At 43.7% G+C, this 15,961-nt stretch overlaps 3 protein-coding genes and 2 long non-coding RNA genes across 5 annotated transcripts; 4 read left to right on the top strand and 1 right to left on the bottom strand.

The window, feature by feature from the left end:
• Positions 1–173: 173 nt before the first annotated feature.
• LOC133913245 (uncharacterized) lies at positions 174–780 on the top strand. Its single transcript, XM_062356339.1, has one exon. The coding sequence runs from the start codon at positions 318–320 to the stop codon at positions 606–608; it is 291 nt and encodes a 96-aa protein (XP_062212323.1). The 5' UTR covers positions 174–317; the 3' UTR covers positions 609–780.
• A 2,128-nt stretch (positions 781–2,908) lies between these two features.
• On the top strand, positions 2,909–3,729 carry LOC133913246 (uncharacterized). The gene has a single exon (XM_062356340.1). The coding sequence runs from the start codon at positions 2,974–2,976 to the stop codon at positions 3,478–3,480; it is 507 nt and encodes a 168-aa protein (XP_062212324.1). The 5' UTR covers positions 2,909–2,973; the 3' UTR covers positions 3,481–3,729.
• A 1,841-nt stretch (positions 3,730–5,570) lies between these two features.
• Positions 5,571–7,227, top strand: LOC133911234 (uncharacterized). The gene is made up of 3 exons (XR_009908629.1): positions 5,571–6,103; positions 6,190–6,384; positions 6,549–7,227. It is a non-coding gene; the product is annotated as an uncharacterized LOC133911234 (long non-coding RNA).
• A 1,455-nt stretch (positions 7,228–8,682) lies between these two features.
• On the top strand, positions 8,683–11,684 carry LOC133911235 (uncharacterized). The gene is made up of 4 exons (XR_009908630.1): positions 8,683–9,478; positions 9,552–9,624; positions 10,105–10,872; positions 11,308–11,684. It is a non-coding gene; the product is annotated as an uncharacterized LOC133911235 (long non-coding RNA).
• A 2,454-nt stretch (positions 11,685–14,138) lies between these two features.
• Positions 14,139–15,488, bottom strand: LOC133910754 (uncharacterized). Its single transcript, XM_062353038.1, has one exon. It carries the CDS (start codon positions 15,486–15,488, stop codon positions 14,139–14,141), a length of 1,350 nt encoding a protein of 449 aa, XP_062209022.1.
• Between the last annotated feature and the right edge of the window lie 473 nt (positions 15,489–15,961).

Raw genomic sequence — 15,961 nt, forward strand, 5'->3', positions numbered from 1 at the left:
CCAGAGGGGCACCGGGCACGCACGTTTTATTTGGTCAACTCCCCACCGCGGAAACAAACCAGACCCGCACGAAAGCCACGCGAAACTTCACACCGCCCGGTCGCCGGTCCACCCACCCCACCACGCGCTCCCCGGCCCGACAAGCCTGCCCAGCTATATAGCCAGACGCGGATGCCTCCCGCTCCCCTCGAGCTGCCCCACCACAGAGCACACGGTCGATCGAGCCACAGCCACAGCCACTGCCCCGCTCGAGCACCCTCGCCTTCTTGCTCGCCCGAGAGACCGGCCCCGGCACAGAGGGAGGTCGAGCCATCGAGATGTCCCGGTACGTGGAGATGCTCGACATGGGCGTGCGCATCGCGGCGAGGTTCCACTCCCACTGCCCGCAGACGGCGCGCATGTACTACAAGCCTCCCCAGACGACGACGACGACGTCCTCGGCGGGTGGCGCGGAAGATGCCAAGAAGTCCGGGAGCTTCGGTTTGGATGCAGCGACGTGGGCCCTTCGGCCCTTCGCGTTCGCGGCCGCGGAGGAGCTTGGCGCCGGCGGCCGATCGGGGTTTCGCGATTTGGACACCGCACAGGTCCTCGTGTATGGGGTGGTGTGAGCCCTGAGAAGGACACGTTTCTGATTGGCAAGTTTTGGGAAATTTTGCACATGATACATGTATACTCCATTCTTTGATTTGTACATGTCGGTGTCGGAAACCTGGAATTGATCAAGACAGGGGAGACCATTCATTCTACAAATATCGATGAGCATGTGATTCTTTTGGTTGATATTCGAATTTACTGGACGAAATTACACCGGAGAGATAGGAGTGATGCTCTGTGCTCATGCTGGCGCGGTACCATGGACCAACCAACCATGGACGGATTGGGAGTTGGAGCGAGCTAAGATTGGAGCTTCAAGCTCTTTGGATGGAAGCACGGGGCAGGTTCAACGGAGTTGGTGAAACTAGACGATGAGGCGATTCGATGGATCGTGCAGGTTGGGTGCGTGTTTTGGGTGGACTAATTCGCGAGGTTGACCGGTTCAGTGCGCTCATGGACAGTGCATTTTGTTTGACCAAGATGGAGATCATCAGTAACATTATTGGAACGCTACGAACTGCGTTAAGTGCAGCAGAGGGGGAAAAGGGAAGAATATAAAAGTCAGCTTAGTTGTTCCAATCAAGTACTGAGGAAAAAAGAGTAAGTAGCGAGGATTTTCAAAAGGAGCGCGGTGAATTAGTCTAGCTTAGGTCGATAACACACCACATCCTCCTACATCATTACCACCTCTTCTTTATATTGGTGCTATGTCACTATTTATGAAAGACCAAATATTGCTGCTCGCGAAAATAAGCTCTCAACTTAGCATATCATACTTTTGAACTCGGATTTAAAACTTTAAATTTAGATTATTTTAATTTTCAACTATATTGTATTCTTGAGGGACTCTGAATTTGAATTTTCTGGCTTTCACGTCAAATAAAGATTCAATATTTAACCTTGAGATTCAAACTTTGTCACTACAAAAACCCAAATTACGATTCACAAGGTGAATTTTCACCTAAAAAGTCATGACAGAAACAAATCAAAATGAACTTCATGAATCGTGCTAGAAACAAAATTAAAATGAACTTCATGAATCGTGCTACAAACAAAATTAAAATGAACTTCATGAATCGTGCTCCGACTCCCAACCAAGCTACTGCCCATGGCAATGAAAAGCACCTAGGGCACCAAACTTCTAACATCCTTGGCTACTCAGGGTGTTAGTGGCAGCGAAGCGCAACTATCACTCATGGGACAAGTAGGAAGTCGCAGATGGTGGTTGAATAAATAGAGGGAACGAGGAATATCATGATCATGGATGATACGGAGAAAAAAACATGAAGGAGAACGGGAAGTAGTTTATCGTTTTGTAAACGTATTTGCGAGCGTAACAGGAAAAAGAGAGGCCATCCTTGACCATGAAAACAAGATACAACGCGTGTGTGAGATTACACTGCACTGCTTACGACCATGCATACTTAGCAACACTTGCCACATGTAAAGGACGTGGCATATTGTGTTCACGGTCCGAACGAGGATTATTATATTTAGGTCCAGTAATTGTAGTTACTTAATGATTTTTAACGGGCAACTCGACCTAAATCGATTTCTAGTTTGAGGATTGTTCTTTAACAAATTTGATTGCCTCGCTAAATTCGCCTTCTCGTCTAGTTTACATAATCCACCGAATACGCCTTCAACTCTTCAAGTGATGAAACGTTTTCTGGTAAGTCCAGCGATCCACCACCACACGGGTAAGGATGAAAACGGAAACGGAAATTCCCTTTCGACCCGAAGATTATTTTTTGTCTAAACTGTAAAATAATAGTCTGTATCTGTTTTTGATAATTTTCGATAATTTCTGGCCTTCTTATTTTCGATTTCGAGAAAAAATATAAATCTGAAAATGGTTTGGGCAATCCGATAGTTTCGGATCTTTTTCACTTTTCTACCATTTCTAACCATTTTATCGTTTTCTTTATTGGCCACCCAACATTTCACTCATCTTTTCACATCGTCTCTACCTCTACACTATATATATAATCTTATCATTTATGTTAGACATACTATTATATAGTTGTATATCATTGAAATAATTCTATTAACATTTGAATGTATCCTCGTAGTGTAGTCAGCCATATTTTATTGTGAATTATACATCATGTATGAATTTATTATTTACGTTAAACACTTAAATATAATTTATTATACACTTGAATTATCGATTCTTAATTGATATCGGTATGTTTCCGTCCCGTAATATTCCTTCTAATTTCTCAGTAATATCGATGTGGTATTTATTTTCAGCAATCTCGCTATTACATTCACTTCCAAAAAAAAAATGAAAGTGATTGTTAATGTTTTTAACCGTTTTCATCCCTACACACGGCGGTCGCCGTGACGGCGTCAGCTCTCTCCCTCCCCAAAACCCTAATGGCGTCCCGCCTCCTCCGCCTCCGCCGCCTCCTGACTCCCCGCCCCACCTTCCCCGCCGCCGCCGCCTTCTCCACTTCCGTCACCCCGACCCCGCGCGTCTCCGCGCTCGTTGACGAGATCTGCGGCCTCACCCTTCTCGAGGCCTCCACCCTCGCCGACGCCCTGCGCGGCCGCCTCGGCGTCGACCAGCTCCCCCCACTAGCTATCCTGACTGGAGGCGCCGCCCCGCTCGCCGGCGGCGGAGCGGTCCCCGGGGCGGCCGGCGAGGAGGCGAAGGCGAAGGAGGAGAAGATGGCGTTCGACGTGAAGTTGGAGGGGTTCGACGCCGCGGCGAAGCTCAAGATCATCAAGGAGCTGAGGGCGTTCACTAACTTGGGCCTGAAGGAGGCCAAGGAGCTCGTGGAGAAGGCTCCCGCCGTGCTGAAGGCGGGAGTGCCCAAGGAGGAGGCGGAGAGCATCGCCGAGAAGATGCGGGCGGTTGGCGCCAAGATCGTTCTCGAGTGAGAGGATTATATCTCCGTATGGCGTGGCTTCTTGATTTGTTTTTATTGTATGAAGAAAATGAGAGAATTTTGGAACAAGGAAACAATAATTTGTGTAAACTGACTGTGAAGATCTTTTCATTGTTAGTGGAAATGCCAAGTGGACTTTGGGGAATATGGTCGAAGACTTAGTGATAGAGCTTCGAGCTCTGTATCTTGACTGTTTTTTTTGTTTTGTGAGGAATAGAGAATTTATTACTTGGAAGTTGAACGGGGCAATTCTTTGATGAACATCAGAGTTCTATCTTATGATGATATTGTTTCTTAAGGAGAGGATTGCAGTGATATAGCTTTCACCTGTCAGTGTTTGCTTGTTGCAAATTTGCAACCTGTCAGTGTTTAGTTGTTGCAAATTTACAATCGTAGCAAAAAGGGGTAGCTTTGGATAAGATTTTGCAAGCCAGGGTGGTGTAAAGCTGTTCGCACTGGGGCAAAATTGATACTTTAGAGAGGTGTTATATTTTTTGGCAGCATTGGTTTGAACCTATAAAAGTTTTGATTTAGAGGGGAGTATTTAGCCGAAATGATTGTGGCTGGTGAGACCACTTCTTTATGCACCACAGTGTAAGATGTTTACGAAATTTTGAACCGTTTCAGCGGAGGTAGTCAAGTGTGCATATGAATGTAAAGTTGATATCTTGCGATTGAAATTGAAACCTTGCTAAGGTTCCAACTTCCGAGAATGGTATTGAGGATCAGACTAGTTCTGAGTAAATGTTCTGAATGCATAAAAAACTGGTTATGCTTAACGGTTGATCATGTTTGCGGGAACTCTGTTCATCGTGATTGAAAGAGTTCAATTTCTACAAGAATTTTCGGTTGGCTTGCTGTAGTTGGCGTGTGAATCCAGTTGGTGGTTTTAGCAGAATTACTAAAATTGCTGCCATTAGTTGTTAATGTTTTTAAATTCTTCTGTATATAACTAGTGCCATAGAGTTTCTGAAACAATTAGCTAGACTCAGCATAGATACTGCGTGAGAATGCCACAGGAGAAAGAAAAGCTCTATTGAGGTGCATGACCAAGCAGCACAGGAGAGTGGCGGTGGATATATTGCATAGCTTGGGTATCCTAAGGTACAAATTTGAAGAAACCATTTCTGTCCGCCAGATTTAAAGAAAATTGAATTCGCTGTAACATTGTATAAAAGTCACTCTACAGAGATCTCTGAAGAAAAATATTCATGCTTAACCTCTGGATCAATAGAGTGAGGTATCTCTCCTATAGGTTTGCTAACTGTATTTTGAGTGTGAAGAATATCATTCTCTGACTTCTGCTATTTGGATCCTATTTAAATTTGTGCTCATAAGATCTCCTTTATTGTTGTACCGTAGTACCATGTAGGTTGTAGGATTAGACAACACAAAACAATTTCTTTTTCATATTACACTTGGTACATTTCTGCTCTGAAGAGAGGCAAATATACATTTTCTGACATATGAAAATAACTAAGAATGTAAATCTCAGAGAAACTTTTGCCATTTGAACAAGGTGACTTGAGTTTGGAGAAGACAAGCCAAAAATATTACCTTGCCGTATCGGTTTACTGAATCTTCGTGCCATAGAGATTTAAATTTTGTTAAATAATTATATATTATTAGATAAAAAGAGTTATGTTCAGATTGTGAGTTGTATCATGTTATGACATTTCAATGGTTCAAGTGAATAATCATGACAAATCTATAAGCTATTTTTGAATAAAATTATGTGGATTGTAGTTGTGTTTGTATTTTGTGTGTTCTGGTTGTAACCTGTCATTGTTTAGCAATGTGTTGTGTTGCAAAATTATGGGCTTTGGTAGGAATGTGATGTGTGTTTAACCGTATGGAATTGGAAGTTAACTCTCAAACAGAATTAGCTATGCAGTTTCGTAAATTTTGGTTTGATTGTCTCGTTCCTACAAATTTATCTGTGCAACGCTGCAATGTAAATTCAGGTCTTACCTTCTGGTGAAATCATACATTACATGCAACTACTGCGTATATGTTTATTACACAATTCTGTTTATTTTTGCAAAAATTTCATTCAACAGAAATACTTCCCTTACAGCAATGATGTTATACACAAAGGGAGACCTTTTATTCAACGGCAAGATATATCTTCTTCTCTGACCATACAAGAAAGACTTCAAGAGCAGTTCACCACTTCTCCATTGCTCAGGTAGATGGTGCAGCCGTTCTCCTCGGCCAGGCAGCAGTTGCACACTGGTTTCAGCTGCTCGCAGCCTTTGGATGGGCACGTCATGCACTTCGCGTTCAGGCAGAACATGGGACAGATTTTCCCCTCCTTTGCCTCTGTGCTCGGAATGGAGAGCCCTGCATAACTGAGAAAAGAATCACCATTCATGAAGGAGCAGGAGAACGACGGGAGAGAAGAGTTTGGAGGAAGAAGAGAGGGTGCAGAGGCAGCTACCAGCCTACCTCACAGCAGGAGAGCCACCGGAAGAGTGAGCTTGATGGTAGCCATGTTATGTAGCTTCTGTTCATGTAGTCTGTCTCAAGACTGAAGGTTATATAAGAAGCTTGGTCAAAATCCTGCAGTCGCAAAACAAAAAACAAAAGATTGAAGTTCTGTCACTTGTGTCAAGGTGGGATATGGCCTCTGAAGTCAGCAAAATCTGGCTTTGCCTTTGACTTGCGCGTATTTTGCTGACGTCTCCTTTTGATTTCATAGGTAAGCGGTGATCCAGAATTCAGGAGTGTGGCCTCGATCCAAGATGGCCTAGCCAAAGAATCATCAGTTCATCACCCTTGTTCTTGAAATGTTGTTTGCCAAAATGCGATGAATCCTTCAGATGGGAGATCCACCACACATGAAGAATTCATCGCATTGAGGTGAATGGAAGTAATCTATCCACCGCGCAAGATGGTACAACTCCTGATTCAGTTCCGCCCAATGCCTCAAAATTATACCACTCTGTAAAACAAACCGTACGGGTGCACCTGATGCGTTTTGGCAGAAGTTTGCTTCAACAGTACAAAGACTTCTATTCTGATTCGTTTAAACTGACCTACCTTTTTTACTTTTAACAGGGAAACAATCAACTAAATATGAATTCATGGCAGAGGTTCAATGTATCATCCTTCAGAAACAGTAGAAAGTGAGATATTCACTCTACTGCATCTGCATGCCACAACAAGCAGCACGATTCCATTCTGACGGCAAAAGCGAGCTGTCAGTTAACAGACCATGACGGGCCACTGCCTTGTAGTACTAGTCAGGCTTAGAACAACAGCAATCAAAAAAATCAGTCCAGCCTCGGATCTAGAGACAGTGATCCGTGACGGCAATATTCGACAGTTCGACGTATCTCCAGCACATTCTTTTTTGCAAGCGTCAGTTGCCAATCCAACCTAGAGAACAGCCTTCTCCAGAACCTGGGAGGCCAAATCAAAGCCTGACGAAAGTTTCACGCAGACACGCATGGCGAAGGCGCGGGTTCGTCTCAAGAACCGGATAATTATCTAACGGTTCGGAGATTAGGTTACAGAGTTCCCTCACTATCAGCTCCGTTTCAAGACTGAAGGGGCATCTTGCAGAATTTCAGATCTTTCAGTGAACTGTCAACGGTAGCATACGCTGGTAATATCGCAGTCTCGCGAGCAGCAAGACCGCAGTAACTAGTAGCAATTCGTCTTGCTCGTTATTATCTGAAGATGTCACGAGACAGGAACAAGAACGCATCATTTTCAGCTCTGCAGAGTGGAGCCGTCGGCGTGGCGGACGACGCAGCCCGTGCAGCCCGGCGGCGCGCAGTAAGCAGAGATCCTAACCCATTCCATAAGAGCAATTCGGCTCATGAGTTTAACCCCTCCCAAACCCGGATGTCCTTTTATACCTCACAGGCCAAAATAACCCAGGCTCATTCCACCCCTATCCCTGTCGATCCACGGGGAGAAAAAAACGCCTCCGGACTCGTGATTTTTTTTTTGTCCCCGTCGCTCTCTCTGGTCTCCCGGCTCATGCGAATTTCTTGTTTTGTTTCTTAACTAGTGGTGTTATATGTGCTTCGATCTTTAGACTTGTGATGAGTTGTTGGATCCGCAGGATATCCCTTGCTGCGTGGTTTGCATTCTGTGAACGAGATAGCTGATCATAGTGGTTTGAAGGCTTGACGCTGTTTGCTCTTATATTTACTAGATTTCATTGTTACGTATTGGGAACGAAAGATAGCTGCAAGTAGGGATTGATCGATGGTTTGTTAGTTTGTCAGAGCCTTAGAGTAGAGGAGAGGAGGCAAAGCAAGCTAGGAGCGAGGCGGTGCAGGTAGCAAATATTAGTGTACTACTCACCAGGCCTGAGGTTTTCTAGTTCCGTTTTGATGAGGTTCATGAGGCCGGCGCGGCCGTAGAACTTGGCGAGGAAGGCGGCGGCGTTGGCCTATGCCTCAGGGCAGGGGCGGATGAACTTGATCCACTGCAAGCAGGGGCGGATGGTGCAGGCTTCGTTGCAGCCCTTGCGTAGAACGCGACAACTGTTGCAGCTGAGCCTCATGTCCTCTCTTTTTCCCGCTCGCCACTCCTTACAAAAGGGTGTTGTGATGATGGTGGAGACCAGACCAGAATATCCAAAGAAGGGAGAGAGATGGTGATGTGAGCAGTGGGAGGGAGGAGGTAGGTTATATATTAAAGCTCCAAGAATTAGACGATTCTAGTGGTTTAAGATACTGTAGCTACTGTTTATGTAGGGTTCTACGTATGTATACACGTATATATAGATACTAATATGTATATATATATACGTATCCATATATTTATATGTATAATATATTTTTTTGGAAAATTTTAAAAAACAGCGAAAGGTATAATAGTTATATTGATAAATCGACTGAAATAATCTAAAATGCACAGAAAAATCTAAAACTCAAAAAAATATGAAACAAATTTTGTTAGGTTCGTATTATTGTCGTCTACATATTAAAAATATGTGCATGTATAAAAATAATACTGTTTTTCCCATAATTAAATGAATGTGTTAAATATTAATAAATTTATAAATAAATATTGAGATACCCAAAATTGGTGAACCTAATTTTTTTGTCTTCTTTTATCATGTTTTGTGAAAAAAAACAAACGCGGCGTAGGCGCGGTAATCCGCCAAGTATATCCATAGCTCTGCATGTTGGCTGCTAGGAGGGAGGCTATATATTTAGTGAAAGAATGACAAGTTCTAGGCTTTAGACTGGTCATCGATGCTACAGAAAACTGCCTCTTGTCTTTTGGATCAACTGTTCGATAAGCATACTTTTTGATCACCTGGGTCTTTTCGATACCATTAGGATGAGCTATTGGTTTTGATTGGGTAGTTCAGTTTTGTAGTATGGTGTACCCATTAGTTGTTGCTTGAACTTTGGATTAAGTTATGATACTTCAGAAGCAAACATATGTTCAATATAGTACCTGCTGATAGACTAACACCAGAGGCATTTCTTATGCCACTTGCCAATTGATTCCTTAGCTAGTGCAATTGCTGAACGTTTTTGTTTTTGCCAAGCTTATTACTTCATTTCTGAACCAATTGTGCATTTATACTATATCTAAATTTGTCCTATCTATAAATGTTAGATAATGGGCTCTAGAAATGAGATTATGGAATGGAATCTAGGAAGGAGAAAATCAAGAACTTCATGCAAATGGAAGAAGAAGATGAACTATTTTTTTGTAATCATTCATGGAACTTCAGTTATGAGAAAGGTCTTGCAGATATCCTTCATGAGCACAATCATGAAAAGTTCAGAGGCCAAAATGGATGGCTAGCTGAAGGATGGAAAAGCATTGTCAAGATGTTCGATGAGAAATTTCCATCAGCTGGATTTACAAAACAGCATATACAAGAAAAGAAAAAAGAACTCAAAGGAAACTACAAGGCAATTCGTGATGCAAGGAAGCAAAGTGGTACATGATGGAATGACTCTTTGTGCATGATCAATGCTGAACCACAAATATGGGAAAAACTTATCAATGTAAGACCTTCACTCTACCTCCATTAATAGTTGTGTCTTAATGTTACTAATAGTTTTCTTTTGCATTCAACAGGACTTTCCAAAGGTGAGAAAATTTTGCTCAAAGCCTTTCCATCTGTTCGACAACTTGGAAAGATTGTATGAAGGTAATCTATCAGTGATGTTACTCAAGTAACAGTTTTGAAATTCTGTCTGAAATTTTGTGCTTCTGGTCTTTACAAATGTGCGAGTGTGCTTCTGGGTCCATCAAATCAATAGCATGTTCAGGTCTAGATAGCAAGTTTCCCTCATGCGCGAGTTGACCTATCTAGCCTATTTGATCCATGCTGTGATTTTTTCTTGACGTGGCATTGTAAATATCAATTTTTGGTTGTCCCTTTGTGCTGGCAAATGTTGCTTAGACTGTATCGCACTTTCCAACATTGAGTCTTTTCGATTTACACCCTTTATGTTTGACAGCAAATGTATTGTGTTCTTGTATGTTGCGGCAATATTGCTTCTATTTAGTTTTTGAAACATTTTTTGCTATTACAGCAGATGCATAACAGCCTTCTTATCATGTTGCGAGATTAATACCTACAACTCATTTCTGAAACCTGTTCGTTTTGCTACTCTTGCAACTGCAGGGCCTCAATTAGATATCCTCTGAACTCTAAGCATTTTCACTTTATGAAACATGAAGTATTGCTAAAGGAGATTTGAATTTCACATCAACTGAGCCAACTAAACAACCACCATCTTCAAGAACTGAACATGTCATCCCTATTGACAATGATGCTTCTGTTGTTGACCTGAACCCTTTCTTTGCAAATCTAGATGGGCAAGAGGAATCAAATAGTCACTGAACAAACAGCTTCTGCTTGTTCTGGATAGAAAGTAGATGTCCCTGGGAAAAAGAGGAAGCAAAGTCAGGTTGCCGGAGTTCTACAAGACTACCTGGATTTCAGGAAGAAGCAAACTAAAATTGTTGTGGATGAACTCGATGAAACAAAAAGGTTAAATGACAATTATTCCATCAAGAACTGTCTTGCTGTTCTGGAATCAATTGAAGAACTTTCAGATGAGAAAATGGCAAAAGCAACCCAAGGGTGAGCTGAACAAATATCTTCAAGTGTGAGCTGAAATTAGAAATTTTCATCAACTTCAAGAACCCAAGGGTTCATTTACTGTGGGTTAAGGGTGAGATTGGTCCTAAGGTATGCACTTTGATCTTATCATTATCATTGGCACTTGCTGGAAGGCATGATTGAATTCAAAATTCGGAATATATATACAGAGCTGTAAGATGGCATCCTTTTCCCTTGTCTTGAGTAATAATAATCTTGTGGTTCTTGTGCAAGGAGACATTTGTGGCCTGTGAGATCCCCACCTTCATGAATCAGCCTTGTCTATATGTATGTAGCCTATTTCAGATTCTTCCAATTTTGTCCAGTTTTATGTCCGACGACAACAGCATCCTGTGTTAACTGATACATGCCCTTGAAGTTATTTATTGAGTCTGAAATATATCATGGAAACTATAGTGAGGAATTTTGTTTTTAACAGAAATGCATACTCCTTTCATGCTCATCCATGTTTTCGTTTTTCATGTGTTTGTTTGGCAATTGAGAGTTGAAACTTAGAGTTAAAGTAATGTTAGGGTGCATAAGCAATATGAATGGTGCAATGATACAACTGCACATTCTCATTGCCTCATTGGCATCAGATTATTTGAGTGCATTAAGGGTTAGAATCCAAAGCTTACTAGCATTCTCATCTCTCTTTACATATATTCCTATGATAATTTGCTTTCCGTGCAAGAGCATTACAGGTTGTATTTTTTTTCTCAGGTTGTCCAGATGTCTAGACCATCAATTATTGTCAAGCTCACTTTGGGGTTGCTCCGGTGCATCATCCACTTGGCAATCAACATTTTTTAATTGAGTAAATTTCGTAAAACTGCATATACTTTGATAAAATGATTGCAAAACCACAAATTTAAATAATAGTTTTACAAAACTACAAATTTACTGTTGATTTTATCGCAAACTACATATAGTTTGGTAAAATTATCGCAAAACTGTAAATTTAAGCAATAATTTCACAAAACTATAGGTTTAGCGTCGATTTTATCGCAAAACTATATATTCTAGAGGAGCTATTTTCAGCTCTGTTATCATGATGACCGGGCCTTGCTTGCAATCTCACAACAGCTGTCAGCTCATGAAACGGATCGTCTAAGAGTTCATGTGACTAATCGTAGTTTCATAAGCACCTGGACAGTTCGTTTTATGAGTTGGCAGTTGTTGTGAGGCTGCAAGTGGGGCTCGGTCGTCATGGTAACGGGACTGGGAATATCTTATCTAGAATCTTTAGTTTTGCGATCAAATCGACGCTAAATATGGAGTTTTGTGAAATTATTATTTAAATCTATAGTTTTGCGATAATTTTGTCAAAGATTTATAATTTTGTGATAAAATTGATATTAAATATGTAGTTTTGTGAAACTATTGTTTAAATATGTAGTTTTACGATAATTTTATCAAAGTGTCTGTGGTCTTGCAAAATTTAAACTTTTTAATTTCTGGACTCATTTGATTAATGATCTAGAATGGTACGTTATTTCATCTGGGTTGCTGCGGAAGTATCTAAATCTCCAACTGGACAGACTCAAGTACTTGGCTATTGTGTTAGATAGCAGAGAAGCTAAACATACAGTGAAGATCACATTTAGAGCTTCTGGGTTATAATTTTGTAGAATATGATGTCAATTATTAATTTGAATCAGGCCTAATTTGCATTTGGACATGATATGGAGTCAATTCTCATAGTTTAATTGTCTCCATACTTTGAATGTTGAATTGCCTGTATGAACTAATCTACTGTGAGACAATTTGAGTTAGTAGATGACTTGTACTAATGATTGACTTGATCCGATATATGTATTAGTACTTGCGAAAGATTAACCATGCCACATATTTTCTATATTGTAGCAACATTTTCAAATTCTTTTTTTATTTTTTTGATTGATCAGGATTTTTATCCTTGTGTCTCCTAAATAACAACGAGAACATTTTCCAGGTGGTGGTTTGTATCCTTTGTTAGGAGAGAGATGTTATTGGTACATAAAAAACCCCCAACAGGATTTAATTCCATGTGATTTTTATGCCTTGCCATAAAAAACAAGCCCTGAACAAGCGAAGGGGAACGCAAACGTGGGGATTCACCATTCTCCCTCTCCAGCATGTTCCCCTCCCGTTACTCTCTCCTCCTCTTTCTCTCACTTCGTCGCCACTAGATCGAGGCACACCTCCTTCCTCTGCCAACATCTCTTCTTCACCGTATTCATCCTCCATGTTCCCCGTCAACTCCATACTGCCTCCCAACACCCTCACCCCATGACATGGCGAGGCGACGTAACTCACGTGTTGGTGTAGCGACGGTCGAGCTCGCACCATATCCGAAGAAGTGAGGGTGCTGTGGTGGGCGAGGGCACTTTTGGGAGGCCGGTGGCGTGGTGGGCAGGCATGACCTCTAAATCTGTTCACGTGCCATCGACGACTCTAATCTATACTTGTCCGTCTCATGTCTCACACTCCCCCCACCCATGGCGGAGCATGAGGACGGGAACAGCAGGGTAGAAGCAGTGGTGGAGGTGGTCATAGAAGGATGGTGGAAGGAGGCTGAGAGAAAAAACAGACGAGGCGTAGGAGAGAGAGGTTGTATTTTGGCTCCCAAATTTGGTGCCCTCTATGCTCTCAAATTGCATCTGCTTGCTTCAATTTTGCACTGATTTTGTTTTTTTGGTGCAGCCATTTGCTCCAATTTCGTGCGGCCAACTGAGTCAGGGCAACAAGTTAGTAAAGCTTGACATGTCTGAAACTTGCAAGTTTTGATTCTATATTCCAATTAGGACCATAAGATGTGAACAACTCTTCTTTTGTGCCATGTAGGGCTAACTGAGGCAACTTGGGTGCTCACACGAATAATCTTTCAGATCTTTATTGAACTGTTATTTCCACAAATTGCATGTAATTTATATTGCTTAATTTGTCGTAGAGGCATTTTCAGATTCCCCTTTGGACAATACCCAGGATAACATCGTTCTTGAATATTTCATTGAATAGGAGTGCAGAAATCTTTAAGCAATAGGCAAAGTTGAACATGTTGTGATCAGAACGAGGTAATCAATAAGGAGGTTCAACAATTGCAGTCATTATCACCAAAAAGAAAGTTTAACTGAACATAAAAGTTCAAAAATAATGAAATAATGGTGGATTTCAGTTTAACTGAACAACGAAGTAAATGACTATATAAAACCTATGTAACACGAAAGTATCTGAGTTCAATGGCGATTTGACGAAACAAGATTAGGTCAGATTTTACCATGGAAAGGATCAATAGTTTTATGAGAAGGAAATATGCTTCCATTTGCTTTTTTTTTTGCTCTATGCAATGATGGCATTACTTTCCATATGGATTTGACCCCTGTGCGTTTTAGTCCACTAGCGAGAAGGCCGCAGTACGCGCCAATGCGCTCTCCTGGTTTGCAGGATGTTGAAGTGTGGTTGCCGAAACCGGAATGGTGTGAATGCTAAGACTTGTAGCCAGAAATAGGTGTGCAGGTGGGAGTGCAATTGGATGCACGGCCGGAGCCTAGTCAAGTCCAAAAGAATTTTTATTACTTGCAAATAAGATGTGGAAACAACTGTGCGAAGGAAACTATCCGGTCTGTAATCGGATTCCCACCACCCCTAGGTGTAAACCAGATGGCCTTATGCCAGTCAAACCAATCCAAGCCTCCGAGGTCGCACGCCCGAAAGCTACCGGTCTCCACGTCGAACTCCCAAATCTCCCCCGGGTCCACATACTCGTCGCGATCCTTGAAGTTGTCGGAACCTGGAGCCAAGTCGGTGAAGTAGACGCAGTTGGGCCTCAACCACGTCGACGGCGAAGAGGCCGGCACCGGCACCGCCACCGAGTGGTTGCGGTTGCCGATGAGGAAGGCGCTGCCGCCCAGGTGCCGCACCTTCCTCCAGCGCCGCGCGCGCCTGCTCGGCTCGTACCTCTTAACATGCATTCGCATCGGGCGGGCGCACGTGGCATCGGACAGGCCGGGGACGTCGCTCCACACCACGTGCAGCGCCCCGTCGTCGGTGAACACGAGGTGCTTCCCGTAGTGATAGTGGTCGGGGCCTGGGGGGCGCCACTTGGCGAACGGCACCGGCGCGACTGGAGACGGTGCGGCAGGGTCGAGGGCCCATATCTGCCCGCACAGCGTCATGTAGTAGAACTTGCCTCCATGGTAGACAAGGTCCAGGTCACAGTTGACATATACGGCATCGACCTCGACCTCCTCCTCGTCGCCATCTTGTGGGGCGGCGCGGCCAGCCGCGACGGGCCAGTCCAGCCACTGCCAACCGTTGCTGCTTGCCGTCGTGAACGCCAGGCCTTGGTCGTCGCGGCAGAGGACGGCGACCGCGTAGTCCTGCGCGGTAGGGTTGGGGGCGAAGGCCACCCTTTGGACCAAACAATTCTGAGCCCTGGAAAAGAGTATTTTGTCTTTTTGGGTACGTAGCTGCAGCGTGCCGTCGGGCGACATTGGCGTGTAGGCAAAGATGCCGTCGCGTCGGAGCGGGCCGAGCGGAGGCAGGCGGACTGCTTGCTGCGCGTCCGTGAGGGGGTTCAGCAGCGTGATGCTGAGGCCGGCGTCGACGAGGGCGAGCCAGCCGCCGCTGGAGCCGATGCAGCGCTCGCCCTGGAGCGTCCACCGCATGGGGCTGCGCGTCGGGAGCGAGTGAAAACTGAAGCGGTCCCTGTCGCAGATGTTCCAGCCGTCAGGGATCACCAGCCACGGGGATGGCATCGCCGGGAGCGCTAGCGCTGCGCTCCAGGACCGGCACACTCCGCGGAAGCATAGGCGGGCAGGGAGGCCAAGGAGCCCGCCGATGCACGTCAAGAGATCACCGGGCAGGCCGTCCCAGTCGCGGGACGTCGTCGCTGCCTGCTCTGCCACGTCCGTCTCATCCATGGTAGATCCAATCAACGTAAACTGCAAAGGCAAGGCCAAGCTGCGTACGTACATACATATATATATGACTGGCCTGTCAAAGACGCACACGGAAATAAAGGTCGACTTGCTCACGCCGATATATAGGTAGCTTTAGCTTTTTAAAGCTAGAAGTCCAGCTGTGCTACTCCTACAATCTACCGAGTCGCATACTCTTCGAACATCCCGCATTGAAATACGTGATAAAACGCTTGGGTGGAGATAGGAAAGATTTTTTATATATATAAGAGGAATCGGGTCTGTATTTCATCGATGTAACATCAAAATTACAAATCACTAATTGCAGAGGAACCCCTGTAGAAAAGCAGAATTACAATTCAGTCCCCTAGAGGTCCTAATCTTCTGTTCCACCTTTGATCAAACCAACTGAGTACGGCATTGCTTGGCCGGAGTTGGGCGGAGTATCACACCGAGGATGGAACCGGAAACCATTC

Source organism: Phragmites australis, chromosome 3 (assembly GCF_958298935.1).
Source record: "Phragmites australis chromosome 3, lpPhrAust1.1, whole genome shotgun sequence".
Classification (NCBI taxonomy): domain Eukaryota; kingdom Viridiplantae; phylum Streptophyta; class Magnoliopsida; order Poales; family Poaceae; genus Phragmites; species Phragmites australis.